The sequence below is a fragment of the Rhizopus delemar genome, genomic scaffold (genome assembly GCF_000149305.1).
Source record: "Rhizopus delemar RA 99-880 supercont3.10 genomic scaffold, whole genome shotgun sequence".
NCBI classification, from domain to species: domain Eukaryota; kingdom Fungi; phylum Mucoromycota; class Mucoromycetes; order Mucorales; family Rhizopodaceae; genus Rhizopus; species Rhizopus delemar.
In genome coordinates this window covers 1,156,027-1,171,634 of record NW_027137836.1, presented here as the reverse complement: position 1 = coordinate 1,171,634, position 15,608 = coordinate 1,156,027, and the positions used below count along the sequence as shown (strand labels likewise).

The 15,608-nt window shown below is 36.0% G+C and overlaps 7 protein-coding genes across 7 annotated transcripts; 5 read left to right on the top strand and 2 right to left on the bottom strand.

The window, feature by feature from the left end:
• Window positions 1-120: 120 nt before the first annotated feature.
• On the top strand, window positions 121-354 carry RO3G_12409 (uncharacterized protein; the record flags this gene model as incomplete). Its single annotated transcript, XM_067666993.1, has 1 exon — window positions 121-354. The coding sequence occupies one exon, from the start codon at window positions 121-123 to the stop codon at window positions 352-354; it is 234 nt and encodes a 77-aa protein (XP_067523094.1).
• Window positions 355-1,392: 1,038 nt separating this feature from the next.
• RO3G_12408 (uncharacterized protein) lies at window positions 1,393-2,282 on the top strand (the record flags this gene model as incomplete). The annotated part of the gene is made up of 2 exons (XM_067666992.1): window positions 1,393-2,076; window positions 2,235-2,282. The coding sequence occupies 2 exons, from the start codon at window positions 1,393-1,395 to the stop codon at window positions 2,280-2,282; spliced, it is 732 nt and encodes a 243-aa protein (XP_067523093.1).
• Window positions 2,283-3,601: 1,319 nt separating this feature from the next.
• Window positions 3,602-4,063, top strand: RO3G_12407 (uncharacterized protein; the record flags this gene model as incomplete). The annotated part of the gene is made up of 1 exon (XM_067666991.1): window positions 3,602-4,063. One exon carries the CDS (start codon window positions 3,602-3,604, stop codon window positions 4,061-4,063), a length of 462 nt encoding a protein of 153 aa, XP_067523092.1.
• Window positions 4,064-5,472: 1,409 nt separating this feature from the next.
• On the top strand, window positions 5,473-6,267 carry RO3G_12406 (uncharacterized protein; the record flags this gene model as incomplete). Its single annotated transcript, XM_067666990.1, has 3 exons — window positions 5,473-6,026; window positions 6,085-6,193; window positions 6,262-6,267. The coding sequence occupies 3 exons, from the start codon at window positions 5,473-5,475 to the stop codon at window positions 6,265-6,267; spliced, it is 669 nt and encodes a 222-aa protein (XP_067523091.1).
• A 451-nt stretch (window positions 6,268-6,718) lies between these two features.
• Window positions 6,719-8,116, bottom strand: RO3G_12405 (uncharacterized protein; the record flags this gene model as incomplete). The annotated part of the gene is made up of 2 exons (XM_067666989.1): window positions 6,719-7,859; window positions 7,908-8,116. 2 exons carry the CDS (start codon window positions 8,114-8,116, stop codon window positions 6,719-6,721), a joined length of 1,350 nt encoding a protein of 449 aa, XP_067523090.1.
• Window positions 8,117-10,016: 1,900 nt separating this feature from the next.
• On the top strand, window positions 10,017-10,638 carry RO3G_12404 (uncharacterized protein; the record flags this gene model as incomplete). The annotated part of the gene is made up of 2 exons (XM_067666988.1): window positions 10,017-10,062; window positions 10,202-10,638. The coding sequence occupies 2 exons, from the start codon at window positions 10,017-10,019 to the stop codon at window positions 10,636-10,638; spliced, it is 483 nt and encodes a 160-aa protein (XP_067523089.1).
• A 1,195-nt stretch (window positions 10,639-11,833) lies between these two features.
• Window positions 11,834-14,985, bottom strand: RO3G_12403 (glycine dehydrogenase; the record flags this gene model as incomplete). The annotated part of the gene is made up of 3 exons (XM_067666987.1): window positions 11,834-14,062; window positions 14,126-14,452; window positions 14,515-14,985. 3 exons carry the CDS (start codon window positions 14,983-14,985, stop codon window positions 11,834-11,836), a joined length of 3,027 nt encoding a protein of 1,008 aa, XP_067523088.1.
• Window positions 14,986-15,608: the final 623 nt, after the last annotated feature.

Genomic DNA, 15,608 nt, shown 5'->3' with positions numbered 1-15,608 from the left:
CTCCCTCGTCTGCCAAAAAAACCCGCACCTTTATGAACATTAACTGCACAGCTAGATTGAACAAATACTTCTTGACTGATAACTCCATCTCTGTAGATTATGTTCGGAAACACGCTAATCATGACCCCTCATGATGTTAAAGATATTGTACGATCTCGTCTGCCTGCCGAGGTAAAGCGTTGGATTGAAGAACATGTTGATGATGCTATCGACACTTTTATCGATAATGATAACTCTAGTTCTGTTGCCCTTTGTTGCGAAGAATATGTTGAAGATACTGAAAAGTATTTATCAATGTATAATTCAATCGTAAAAGAAAACTCAATGAAGTTAAAGGAGATGTCGAAAATTTAGACCAACTTCTAAGTAAAGTCAAATGTGATTGATTTTCTTCTTTAAGCGGTATTGGTGTATCCTCCCAAGCCCTTCCATCTAAACAATCTCAAAATATATCGTCTTTCTCTGATTTTTTTTTTATTATTGTTATTCATATTTTATAAAGACTAAATTTTGTTGTCTATTTTTCATAAAGATCAATTTTTTTTCCCAAGTCTTTCGAATTTATTTAACAACATTCGTCTGAGTACTCGATCATTTTTCTTTCTATATTTTTTTATTTTATATATTGATTAACCTTGTAGATGATATCACACATTCATCAATTCTGAAGATACCCATTGCAGTCAAGGTAAAACAGATCATTCCAAGTAATATATGTCTCTGGGTTTAATTTAGTAGTTACAGGTTATACAATGAACAGAACGAAGCTAAACAATCCTCTTGTTTTGTGGGAACTTCCACTTTACCCCCAAGAAGAAAATATCACTCAAACTCAAAACGCCCTCGGTCGCCGAGTCCTGGAGAAGAGACCAGTGATAACAAGCGCAAACGCGTTCAATTTTCTGATACAGAGCTAGATGCTTTCTTCTTTTTGTCGATGGAAAACAAATTAAAGGAGAACATTCGTACTGTCGTGCGCAAAAACAACAAAAAGATGAACGAACAACTTGCAGCCTTGAAGCAAAAATTATCAACGGCTAAAAAACTTCCCAGGGGTATCATTACTGGAGCTGCCAAACTAGCTGAATTTACTTGCAATGAGCCTAACCAAGCAGATCTTGTATTGCAGCAAATGCGATCATTCACGAATAATCGGGTTGGTAAAAAGAATGAAATAGAGTGACAAGAATTTGTTGTAAAAAACTTTGATATTTTCAAAAATGAAGAAACAATCCTCGCCAAATCTGCACAACCCGAATCCAATGATACTGATCGTAATTCAGTATCTGACACAGACTGTCCTTCTGTAGATGAAGATTCATATCGTACTTGCACAGCGTCAATTAACAAATTGATCAGAGAAGTCCTGATCCATCTATAAAAGATTTGATCATGAAGAAATTACAGCGTGCTATGATTGGTTCAACAGACTACATCTTGCACTTTTCTTCCTTAATTCAAATGATGATGATCTGTTTAAAAACCAATCAATTCTTTCTGGATGGAGACGTCATAAACACACGAAAGGTTAATGGATTTGATATAACTACGATAGTACCAAGCGAATTTCATACAGACTCACCGAAATATACAATCACACCACTTGCAATGGATGTCAGCGACTCTCCTGCCTTTGGCGCTGATTTCAGCCAATTGTTCCAACAGCATTTTTCTCTGATAAGTACTAAATATTTTGGTAATCGTGGAAGTCAAGGTCAAACATTAAATGCGCATCCAATACAAACTGCCTTGTTCAAATTGATGGACGCCGAGGATATAAAGAAGGAAACTTTTCCTGTTGAAAATGTGCCCTCAAGTCTGATGTCTTTGGCTCTGCAAATATATATGACAAATTTCAAAAACATGTGGGCGGATAAAACTATGATCAATAATTTACTGGACAAGATGTTGGTTATTTTACTACGTCTGCATCTGGCACCAAAAAGGGAATTACAACGAAGACAAAATATTCTGAACTATATCTCACTAAAACCAGAAGAGAAGCGACCCTCAAAAAATTATGGTCGTTACATTCTTCGCGCTGAAAAGAAGAAGCTCGCAAGATATAAGGAAAAAGTGAGAGAAGCTGAGGCAGATTCTTACCTTCTTCTGAAACGGATCAGAGCGGTCAAAATGGCCGAAACTAGAATCAGAAGTTTATAAGAAAAGTTCGCTTAAGTATATCAAACTTTTTTGAACACAATAGCTGTGATTCTTACTGATTTTGTTATTAGGAAAAATATGTATCTACGAATAAGGTGAAAACATTCATCAAGATGTAGCTGTTGCAATATATGGTTGTTTAAGTAGTCTCAAAAAAATCGCCAGCTGAGTAGTTATTACATGCTTAGAAAAGAACAACTATGAGGTTTGGAAATTATGATTTTACTGAAAGAACAGATCTTGACTGTTATTGTAAGAGTTACAAGTTCCAATAATTGAAATCTACTGGGCAAAAAAGGCAGCTCAGTATAAAGCTCTTGAAGAAACATAATGCGTCGGTCAGCATTGCAGTGTACAGTTCTGCTATGTCTATAGTTTGCAATAAAAAATTGAAAAAAAAAAGCTTACAGAAAAAATACAGAAAAAGATTTAAGTATATTTTCTTTAATGATATCAGCACAGCATAAACATGATAGAGCACGTAAGAGATAAGTTTGGCATTAATGTGATATTTGTTGGCTTTCTTCCTTTACTATGGGTCTAAGTAGTCTTTATTGATTCGACTTATGCATTCTTCATATGACTATTAAGGTGAAGACAGATTTGAGATTCGTGTATTTTACAAATTGCTTAATAGCTTTTGTTAGCATATCTTTCGAAAAACAATATTGTATGAAGCATTATACAAGCGAGCATAATATAATCAATTAGCTTTAACATCCACGTTTCTCTATAAAAGCATTACTCCATCTTTTGTTGTTCGAAAGAAACATAAAGCCTCAATTAGCACGCAGATATCCGGTTAATTTATTGTATCTTCCCATATTTGTAGCGTATATTTACAACTAGCTTGATTGTTAAAGCAAAAGTTTACTTTTAAAAAGTATTACTTATCAAAAATTGGCTAGGCTCTGGCTATTTTATACTGACTATTAAGACAGTCCCTCAAAGATCCAGCCCAATTAATGTTTAAAGAAAGTGAACGAGTATTCAAGCTTAATCCCTGGATATAGGAGCAGTGGAATGAACAGACAATCGCCAAAAAAAAAAAAAAAAAAAAAAAAATGGCAGCATTAAGAAAATTGAATGTACCCCTTTCTCTTGTGAAACACTTCTTTTCTTTTTTTGTCATAAATAAAAGTAAAAGATGATCAAAGTAGCTTTGGATAATTGATGTGCACGAATCCTCTTTTGTTCCTTTATTGATTATTGGAGAGTAATAAAAATAGACAATAATCTAAGAGAGAACATGTGGAAGAGATAAATAAAGGAGACTGATCTTTTTTCCTATCTTAGCTTCACACGACACTAATCTAGCTCTCCTTATTGTGATTGTTTTCACGTTATTTTAACAACACCCCTATCAATAAAATGACATTTTGACTCTATTTTCCCTTTTCTTTTCTTTCTTTTTTTACATATTTCGTAAGTCGAGCTAATGGTTCATGACAACATTGCCGTTTTAGAAGTAAAAGGCACAGAAGAATACGACACATTACAATCTTGTCGTACAAGTATAAGTAGTACTGCGAGTGATCAAAATGACAGGGATTCACTGGAACTAGAGCAAATCGTTCATGTTCTTCAATCGGATATTAATGTTGAACATTATCAGCAAGATAAAAGAGTGACCGAGACAAATTCTATTAAAAAAGCAAATGAAAGCAGTAAAAATGATCAGTCTAATAGTTACACCCACAAACAGTTGAAAAGAGAAGAGCAACTGATTGTTGATTACGAATTAGACCACCATATTATCAATAGTAGTCGATTTATGAAGAATTGCTTCTCAAGTAACGACGCGAACCTGATTTCACTAAGCCATATAGATATCAAAGCAATCAAAGAAAACACATTGACGCCTCGAGAACAAGAAAAAGCGAGTAAGATTGGAATTTAAAAGGAATGATATAGACATAATTTACTCACGTTTTAGAAAACAGACGAGTCTATTATGAAAGCAACACACTGTTTGTTCAATAATCAATATATGAAGGCAAAAAAAATATTAGAAGAGAATGCCAGCAGGTAGATTTTTATAAAAAAGATATTGCTTAGTTGGATGTCATTAATATAGCTTTATTATAAAGTGATCCACTTCATGCACTAGGGTTGAGTTCGATGGCATTTTTAAAAGGTAAGTAATCAACACACAGTATGTTGCAATTACTTTTTGGCTAATGACTTAAATCGATTTATAGCTGTCATGGTAAACAAAAGGAGAGACCTTTAGTGTCGTCATCTTATTAAAAGCAGTTTTTTAGTCGCTTGATCATCAAGTTACAAAGGACGCAATAAACACATTAACAGCAACATATCAAATTGCAAATGCACAAATTGAAAGAGCAACAAAACGAAACATTGTGAATGCAGTTACTCAATATTTCTCAGCATGTCGACAATATATAAGGCTTTCTAAGGCTGTGCCAACTCACATCAAACCAGCAAATCCAAAGCACTTGGAGATGCATAGAGTAGAGCCTTTATCGAATGGTATTTTAAGAGCACATGTAGTAAAAGCTGAGGCATGCCTTCAGATAGCAGTACTCTACTTATTACAAGAAAATATTTCTGGGTATATTAAATGCGGGCTAAATTTAAGAAGAGGTACATACACACTTTATGAAGAAAATATTTGTCCTATTCTCTTACTAAATGGTCCTTTATTCTTTTTCTGTGTTTAGCTTATGCAAGCTATAGTATCGCTTGGCAAGAGTACAAACGAATGGGACAACTGCATAATGAATACATTGATAGAGACACAATATCTGGTATTCAGTTCGGGTAAATCAAAAAGAAGTGTTGTTAAAGCATATCAAGCTAACGAAAATACGGTAAAGGATTGGATCTGTTCACTTGATCTTATCATCTCTCCCACAAAAGGTTCTACAAGCTATAGCTGCCTTTGGATGGACACCCGACAAGCATTTAGGGTTTGTTCTGCTCAAACTCTGCTTAGAGAATAGAAGAGCAAGGTCTCCGATGGCATCCATCATGTTGCTTGCTTATTACACAACTCTAACATCCATATGTCCACAGTTATTAGTAAACGAATACACACAACCAGCAATCGAAACTTTACTTGACGCTCAAAGTATCTATCCAAATTCAGCTATCTTTCTTTACTTTGCTGGTCGCACTTCTCGTCTGGCCCGTAACTTAACTCTTTCCTCCCAATCATTTTTGTATGCAAGCGAAATTAGCAAGAACGAATGGGCAGAGGTAGAAACTTTTCACATGTGCAGCTATGAGATCAGTCTTAATCATATGATGAATAATGAATGGAAGGAGGCAAATGATATATTTAACATGCTCTACAAAGACAGGTATTGGTCACAAGCCATTTTTCGATATCTATCTGGCACTTGTCTTGAGATGATGGGAGAACGAACACAAGCGATATTAGCATTTGCAGAGGTACCAGCGCTGATAAAGCAACAACAATGTAAAAACACAAGTGCTTCAACCACTGAACACTACATTCTTAATAAAATTAAATTAATGCAGTCGAGTGGATACCAAGATATGGATCTGACCCTCTGTGCACTTGAATATCTGTACCTTATGAATGCTATTGAATTCATGGGTGCTCAGCAACTCGAGCTCAACTTAGAACTAGTAGATTATGCGCTCAGTAGAGTATTAGAGACTGAGAAATTGGAACATAGCATAAGAATGAAAGAACTATTACCAGAGACTCCTCCATCTCAATATGAAGATCAAAGAGGCTTACTGCTGCTTTTAAAAATATCTCTTTTAAATGCAATGGGTCGATTCCAAGAATCGGTAATACATTTAAACTGGATAATTGATCACAAAAGCAAAATTGTGGCTGATAAATGGATTATTCCACACGTTTTTTGGTAAGGCTACCTTTTGTTGCTGTAGAGTAAGAAACTTATATTTCTTTTGTTTAAACAGGGAAGCTGGCATTACTTCTTGGAATTTAAAGCAAAAATCACAAAGCCTATCATTTTGGGAACTTGCTTTAAAGCACACAAATTATGATTTTGAACATCGTTTGTCAATGGTAATCAAAAAACATTTTTGTTTATACAGCTGATGAATTAAGCTATAAGATATAGAAAGTTAATTTAGCCATAAAGCATGCTCAAGGCCTTGGTATTTGTGCTACACAAGTAAAAAAACAGTACAGGTTAAACTCGTCTATCATTTGCACAAGCAACAATGATGTGCTATATGACAGTGGAATAAATGTTTACCGAAGTAGTAGTCAGACTGAAAGCACTATTGGTGATGAAGATTAAGAGAATGAATCAATCGTGACAAATAAGTCACCTAAGGAAGAAAATAAGCATGAGCATTCTATAGATAAGTTATGCATAGCCGTAAACGAACGTTAAAATCAACTGTCAATAAAAAAATGTTTATCTCTTGTATTTTTTTTTCATATTTTGTTATAAATGATAGCACTTTTTTACTGTTAAATGGTTTTATGGTACATTAACTATTTACAAAAGGGGGGGGGATAAAAATAAGGAAAATAATGCATACATGATAAATTTTGCAAAGCTGTCGCCTCACTTTTTTTTTCTTATGAGCTGCAACCATCAATGTCAAAAACAATAGTTGTTGAAGTAGCAGGGTGTATCCAAGAATTTATAGTGATGTACATAGTGTAAATCATGATACCTAATCCCCAAACAACTAGCAAAACATCGATTGCCTTTAAGTACTTGTTTTTTGTTACTTTGTAATGGAAAAGACCTGGAAAGATAAAACAAAGAGGTACACATGCAACGCAGCCAACAAGAGATACAAACTTATCCAGGTTGGAAGAACCAACACCAAAGCTAACAGCAGTACAAACAATAGGAACAAGAGAACGAACAAAATTTTTAAGCCATTTGACAGTAAGGTTCGCTTGACCCGAGCGTAAGCCAAAAATGGCCCTTTCTATGATTTCTAGGGCGGGATAAAGCATGAATGGACATGTAAGAATCATGGCGCAAGAATAAAGGACCTGAACTGTGGTAGACAAAGGAACTCTGGGAAGATTAGATACAACACTAGCCTGAGTAATATTGCCATAAGCAGAATAGCCCATGGCCCCAATAAGCATAAAGACAAGTGTGGATATACAAATACCAGCACTCACTACACGAGGAAACTTCTCAGGGTGCTTCATACCCTCTACTATAGGGAGAATCATACCGATACCTTCATATGAGAAAGTAGCAGTACCGATCATGAGACCAAAATCTTTCTGGTTTATAAGAATAACATTTTCACCAAAACCATTATGAGAAATTTGATTAGAAGTAAAATAGAGGACGCAAACAAGGTTAAATGCGATAAAGACATCAGCAAGGATAGCAATATAAGAAAGGCGAGCAATTTTGCGAATCCAACAGACAGGAATGATGGCAGCGATGACAATCCACGTGTAGTATTTTGCGTCAAATGGGGCATTACAGCTATTGACAGTGTTCACAACAATACCAATGTTTTCAGAAATGAAAATCAAGTAAGAGGCAACGAAACCCATTTGAGATATACATAAAAAGAAATTAATAAGCATTTTAAGGTAACGACCATAGAGATGATGAGCAACATCGCCATATGACCCGCCAATCCTTTGTTGTGCTGCAACCAAGAGTTGAAATGAGCCAAGACAAATAGTTCCCAGTATAACCATTAATACGATAGACAAAATTAAGCCACCATTGGAAAATCTAGTGTAATCCATATTAGCTAATGTTCTTAAAGAGTCAAAGACTTACGCTTTTGGTAAGAAAATGACACCTGTACCAACGAAAGCCTTTAACAACATGAATAAAGCTTTGCTTGCTGATGCAGTTCCCTGTGGTGCATGCTCTATTTGCTCTTCACATAAGGATGCTTCATAAGGATCACTTATTTGCTTTTCATTATGTATAGATGCAGGTTGTGACCCTGGTTTTGCTTCAATCTTGTCGAGATATTGACTCATTTTCTATGCTGTCTATTTGCTGTAGCAAAAAAAAAAAAATAAGATTTTCTTTTTTGTCAAAATTGTATTGCACTTTATATATTTATTTTTTTTTCTGTTAAAGATGTAATACAACGGCTCTTTAAAAATTTACGGACTATTCAAAGCTACTTCATTGGTTTTGATTGGCTTTTTCACACATATGAATCTTGATCGGAAACTTTATCTTTTTTATTTAGGTTACCTCCAATGTTTGTGGAAAAAGCGGGTTTATTAAGTTTCAAAACAAAAAAGAAGCTAAAGCATTAATACAGCAAGAGTTTTCTGTCTTTACAAAAAGCATAATAAAGATATCTTTATATCATCGATGAATGCGTGACTTTTTTTCTGTATAAGACCCAATACTCAAAGTTTTCTCTTTTTTTCGTTTCTTCCATTAAAAACCTATTTAATGCCCTTTGATAGTAATCCTATTCAGCTACTAGACCCCAACCTTATTCACAAATTAAGATCGTAAGTTGAATTTTTACCCCGGATTTCACATGCGTTAGACAACCGAGTAATAACCTCAATAAAGATCTCTTGTCATTTCGACATTACCGCAATGCATAGAAGAACTTATTCGAAATGGTACAAAAATAAAAGCAAGGCATATTTTGAGTTAATCTTTGATATTATTTGAGCTCTTGATGCAAATGCCACCTCTATTGATGTTATTGTCGATATAGAAAGATTCAGTGTACAAGTTAGTGACAATGGGACTGGTATTCAAAATATGTCCTGCATTGGACAACGATATGGTGAGTTTGAATAAGCCTTATTTTCCCACTTGTAATACGAACTTTCTGTATCCAATTTTATAGCAACTTCCAAGTGCCATTCACTCAAGGATTTAAAGCATGTAAAAACTTTTGGATTTCGAGGAGAAGGTGACTCTTTTTTTTTTTGCGAGGAGAATTGTTTTGTTATTAACATGATAGCAATAGCGCTGTCTTCTATTATTAGTATATCTATGGTACATATCGTATCTAGACACTACTTATCTTTTGATACTTTTGAAGCATTTTGGAGGGTAAAAGAAAAGGTTATCTGTATTTTAACCATTAAAACTCAATTTTCTTCATTCTCTTTTTTTAGGATAATAAAATTGTTGGAGATGTTTCCATGACAAAGCACATGAGGAAGGCTCATCCAGGGACAACTGTTATAGTGAGGGATTTGTTTTATAAGGTTTTTTTTTTCTTCGTTTATATCGATCTCATTTTTTTGCAAGATAATCTTATCTTTGTTCTTATCTTTTTCTACAATTCTGTAAATAGTATCCTGTGCGTCGAAGACAAGCTAGTACTTCTTATCAATATGTCGTAACGATTGAGGCTGTGAAACGTCTCTTAATGACTTATGCACTCTGTTTTCCCTCTGTCAGCTTTACTCTTACAGATGGCACAAGAAACAGCAGATTGTTAACAATAAGAAAGGTTTTTCCTTCTTCTTTGCTTGAACCAAATCTTATGCTTTTGTTTTCTTTTAGAGCTTAACAAGTTTAGAAACATTTAGACAATTGGCGGGACAAGAAATAACAAAGGTAAAGCAAGGCAAAAAAACGTGTGTTTAATTTGTACCATTAGTCTAACTTTAAATAGTATACGGAGCTTTTAGATATGTACGAGGATAACATTAAATTTCATGGATTCTTTTCTACTCAAGGGTACCCTAATAAGGTACAAAGGATAACTTTTTTATTTACACTTCTTCTCAAAAACTTGTTTCTATACTCTATACATTTAGACACATCAATACTTGTGTAAGCTTTTTCTGGATATTCATAAGAGGGAAAGCAAGACTAACACCTTATAATTTTATAGATCTAAATAATCACCATGTACCAAACACAAGCGAACTCTATAAAATTGTTTCGGATATGTTTTCTTTAAGCAAGTTTAAAAGCAATTTATTGGTAACAAAAAGTAAACAAAGGACGAAAAGTACCTGGTTAAATAACTCAATTCGCTAGGAAAGTAACAGTAGCGCAAAGCAAAAAAATAAAGGTTTATTTGAGTATAAAAATATAAAGCAGTGTGTAACTTATATGATGTAACAAATTAGGCCGAGGTATTGCAAGATACCCCATCTTCTTCGTTAAATTAGATTGCCAAGACTGGAATCCGTATGAATTTGGTATTCACTTGGATCTTCTTGATGAGTTTCCAGAATTCCATCGCATAAAAGCGCTTTTGCAACGTTTTGCATTAAAATTTTTAAAGCGTTCGGGACTTGCAACAGGTGATGAACTGAAAGGAACTGAAAAAAGCAAAAAAAGAAAAGAATTGCACGACAAGGATTCAGAATCATCTGCTACGGGAAGTTTAGTGAGCAGTAACAGTAACAATCCTTACTTGAAGCACTCTTCATCATTGGCCTCCGCATTTAAACCAAATATCAAAGATATACCCGAACAGACAACAGCAGATACGATGATTACATGGGTTGACCCTGAATCGGAAAAGACGTATTATATAGACCCTTTGACCGGAAATTCGTAAGTTCATATGTTTACCAATCTCCCGGTTTACTAAAATCCACCTTTCCATTGTTCTTTTGTACATACTCTATTTTTCCCGCAAGATATTTAACACCCTTTGTTTCAGCTAAAACTTCCCAGGCCTCGGAACACAGTCATAGTGTTGACAAAACTAGCCTAAAAAGATACAATAGTGAACGTCACCATGAAAACAGTAATCAATCAGCGACCAATGCAAGTACAACTGGCATTATGGCGCCCATAGACAAAAATATATTTAGCACTTTCTCAGGTGTCCCGAGTCGGTTGTCAAAGGACGAACTAAAAGTGGCTAAAGTGCTAGGTCAAGTAGATAAAAAGTTTATTGCCATCAAACTTGATCACAGCAAAACCATCTTATTTATGGATCAGCATGCGGCAGATGAACGAATAAAACTTGAAATGATGATGAAGAGTGAGATTATTTCTAGAAAAACTGTTATTCTAGAGCCATGCATACCTATCAACTTGACCTCCGCAACAGAGTATGACCTAGTGACAACTGATCGTGTGCTAGAGTACCTAAGGCTTTGGGGGATACATGTTGTAACTACAACTAAAATACCAATTTCCTTTGATAAAAATGACACAGTTGTCCTGTCCAGCTCTCAGTATTTTGATTCACCATCATCTCAAAGCATAAGTCACAAATACAGGGTTTACGTTACACGATTACCGGAAGTTATTGTTGATAAATGTGTCACCAATCATGTTTTAGTTCAAGATATTGTGAGGGATTATGCTTATTGGATTGTAGAACAGCAATTCAACCCTGCGATTATCAACAAAACCTGTCCAAAGGGTATGATTGAGATATTAAAATCAAAAGCATGCAGAAGTATGTAACAAATCTTTTTAAATGAAGAATAAATTACTAAGCTTTTCATAGGTGCAATTATGTTTAACGACGCATTAACTTTAAAACAATGTCAAGCAATTGTTCAAAACTTGTCAAAATCCAGCTTTCCTTTTCAGTGCGCCCATGGGAGACCTTCGGTTGTACCGATTAGTATTGATACTAAACTTGAATTAGCTACACCGCATCGAAAAATAAATTGGGATAAGTTTAAAACGTAAAAAAAGCATTTTGAGATAATTTATTAATGAACAAAATAAATAAAGAAAATAAATTCTATCGTACAATACATGACAAAGAGTAGAGAAAAAAATTACAGTGATTAAGCATACTCTTCAGGAGAAGGGCAGGTGCACATCAGGTTACGATCACCATAGGCATCATCCACACGAGACACACTTGGCCAGAACTTCTTTTCGCGAAGGTAAGACATAGGGAAAGCAGCAACTTCACGGGAATAAGGACGATCCCATTTATCAGACATCAATGTTTGAAGAGAATGGGGTGCCTTGTTGAGCATGTTGTCCTTTTTGGGTAACTTGCCATCTATTACTTGTTGAATTTCTTTACGAATGGAAATCATTGCATCACAGAAACGATCGAGCTCAGCTTTGCTTTCTGACTCTGTAGGTTCAATCATCAGAGTATTTGTCACAGGCCAAGACATAGTAGGACTGTGGAAACCATAATCCTGAAGACGCTTTGCTACGTCGATTGCCTCAATTCCATGATCCACGAAAGGTCTAATATCTACAATAAATTCGTGTCCACACATTCCATTTTCATTTGTATACAAAATTTCATAGTGATTAGCAAGACGGCTAGCCATATAGTTTGCGTTCAATATGGCAAGTTTGGTGGCCTTTGTAAGACCTTCACCACCCATCATCTTGATATAAGCCCAAGAAATTGGCAAGATTGAGGCAGATCCATAAGGTGCAGCAGAAACAGGTCCGATAGCATTTTGACCGCCACAAGGAACTACAGGATGGCCAGGAAGGTAAGGCTCAAGCTCCTTGGTACAGGCAATAGGGCCCATACCAGGTCCTCCACCGCCATGAGGAATACAGAAGGTTTTGTGCAAGTTCATATGACAAACATCAGCGCCAATTTCAGCAGGCTTAGTCAAGCCGATTTGAGCATTCAAGTTGGCGCCATCAAGATAAACAAGACCACCATTTTCATGGACAACCTTACATGCCTCAGATACACCAGGCTCAAACATACCAAATGTACTTGGGTAAGTGATCATGATAGCACCCAATCTATCCTTGTATTTCTTAGCTTTCGCCTTTAAATCCTCCATATCCAAGTTGCCTTCATTATCACATTGTACAATGACAATATCCATTCCACACATGGCAGCTGATGCAGGATTTGTGCCGTGAGCTGAAATAGGAATCAGGCATACATTACGTCGATCATCTCCGCGAGCATGGTGATAAGCACGGATGACACGAAGACCAGCATATTCACCTTGAGCACCAGAATTGGGCTGAAGAGATACACCTTCAAATCCAGTAATCTCCTTCAAGTCATCGGCAAGTTCATCAAGCATAGTGAGGTAACCTTGGGTTTGTTCTACAGGTGCAAAGGGATGGACATTGGAGAATTCAGGCCAGGTCACAGGAATCATTTCAGTGGTGGCATTCAACTTCATTGTACAACTACCAAGAGCAATCATGGAATGCACTAAAGAAAGGTCTTTGCTTTCAAGATGATGAATGTAACGAAGCATTTCAGTTTCTGAGTGATAGGAATTGAATACTGGGTGTTGTAAATAAGGAGATGTACGTTTAAGTTGATGAGGGAAAGTCGAAGCCTTGTTGTCTAAAACATTGGCAAGTTCATCAACACTAATGGCGGGGGCACCTTCTTTTTGGAACACGCTGATCAATTTGGAGAGGTCCTCTTTAGTAACAGCCTCATCAAGAGTTACTCCTACAGTATGGTTATCAATGGCACGGAGATTGATTCCGGCAGCAGATGCTCTTTGAAGGATGGAAGAGGAGTTACCGACAGTGACAGAGAGGGTATCAAAAAAATTGTCTTCATTTTCAATCACATAGCCAGATTGACGGATTCCTTCAGCCAAGACAGTAGTCATGTCATTGATACGTTGAGCGATGCTTTTAATACCTTCAGGACCGTGATAAACAGCATACATAGCAGCCATGTTGGCTAAGAGAGCTTGTGCAGTACAAATATTGCTGGTAGCCTTTTCACGACGAATGTGTTGTTCTCTGGTTTGAAGGGCGAGACGGTAAGCATGATTTCCATCAGCATCCTTTGAAACGCCGATCAAGCGACCTGGAATACGACGTTTATGATCGTCCTTGCAGGCAAAGAAAGCCGCATGGGGACCACCAAAACCTAATGGAACACCAAAACGTTGAGAATTACCAAAGGCAATGTCAGCGCCTAATTCACCAGGTGATTTCAATAATGTCAAAGCCATCAAGTCAGTAGCAACAGCAACTTGACCACCAACAGCATGGATATTGGCAGCCAAAGCTTCATAGTCTTTTACAGATCCACGGGTATTGGGATACTATTTTAGGCAAAAGGAGATAAGAATTTCAATCTCACCTGTTTTTACTCACGCTTTGTTTACCTGTAATAAAACACCACAAAGTTCCTTTTTGTGCTCTTCAAAATGATAATTAAGGGTATCGGCAACAATGATTTCGATATTGAATGATTCAGCACGAGCCTTCAAGCAGGCAATTGTTTGAGGATGACAGTTTTCATCAACAACAAAAAGATTTTTCTTTTGACGAGCTGCTTGCCAGCACATCAACATGGCCTCGGCAGCAGCAGTACCTTCATCCAAAAGAGAAGCATTGGCGATGGGCAAACCAGTTAAGTCAGAAACCATGGTTTGATAGTTCAATAAAGATTCTAAACGGCCTTGAGCAATCTCGGGTTGATAGGGTGTATACTAGAAACATGCAAAAAAAAGTTTAATGAAACCCAAAAAAAGAAAAAGTATTGCATTTGTACCTGTGTGTACCATGCTGGATTTTCGAGAATGTTACGCAATATGACATTGGGTACAACTGTGTCTGTATAGCCTTGGCCAATATAAGAACGGTTGAGCTTGTTTTTTGAAGCAATTTCCTTTAAGCGAGCAAGCAATTGACGTTCAGGAACACCTTCTCCAATAGCTAATGCTTTTGGGGAACGAATAGCAGAAGGAATAGTCTTCCCGAGCAATTCATCAACGTTCTTCATACCAAGTTGCTTCAACATATCCTGAACTTCTTTACCTTCAGAGCCGACATGACGACGAGGAAATGTATCGAGCGGTGCTAATTTGGCCAATGCAGGCTTGGTTGTGTGTTGAAATCGAACAAAAGATTTAGCAAAGGACTTTTGATGTTGACTGTTTAATAATTGTTGTTTGGCTACTATACGATGAGTAGGCAATCGTGTAATAACACTAGCTGAACGACTAGTTATACGGGACAACATTTATTTGTGAAGTGCCCTTGAGTATTGAAGAAGGTAAAATTAGGAAAAGAAGAAAATCCAGACAAAAAAGCAAAACATGACGATGGCTCTTTATATATTCATGTACATTTATACACATCTAATCTTTTTTTTTTTTTTTTGTACGTGTCTCGAGCAAGATGATTTTTATCAATTTGAATATGTTGGCTTGATCTACCTACCATTAGAGGTAACCTTTTGGCCCCGAGTACATCCACTCTGTCAAAGTAGTCACTTTTTTTTTCTTGTAAAAAAAAAAGATTACTCTTTATAGTATTTTTTTTGCTTAACTTCATCCGGTACGAAAACTGGGCCTGTCCAATAAACGAATGATATTTGAGAAACTTCATCCCTTTTTATCTGGTAAAGGCTCTGTGTGCTTAAAGAGTATTGACGTTAGTTTTTTTTTTTTTTTCTTTGATGATCTCTACAATTATTACAATGCTATTGTATTCTGTGAAAAAAGAATTTCTTGATGCTGCTTAAAGTGTAGCATTAAAATTTGCAAAAAAAGGAGATAGCAGGACAAGGAAAAAATTACCTTTTTTGATAACCACTTGAATTGATATACAACCATATTAATTTTAACAGATCGTCTTTATGGA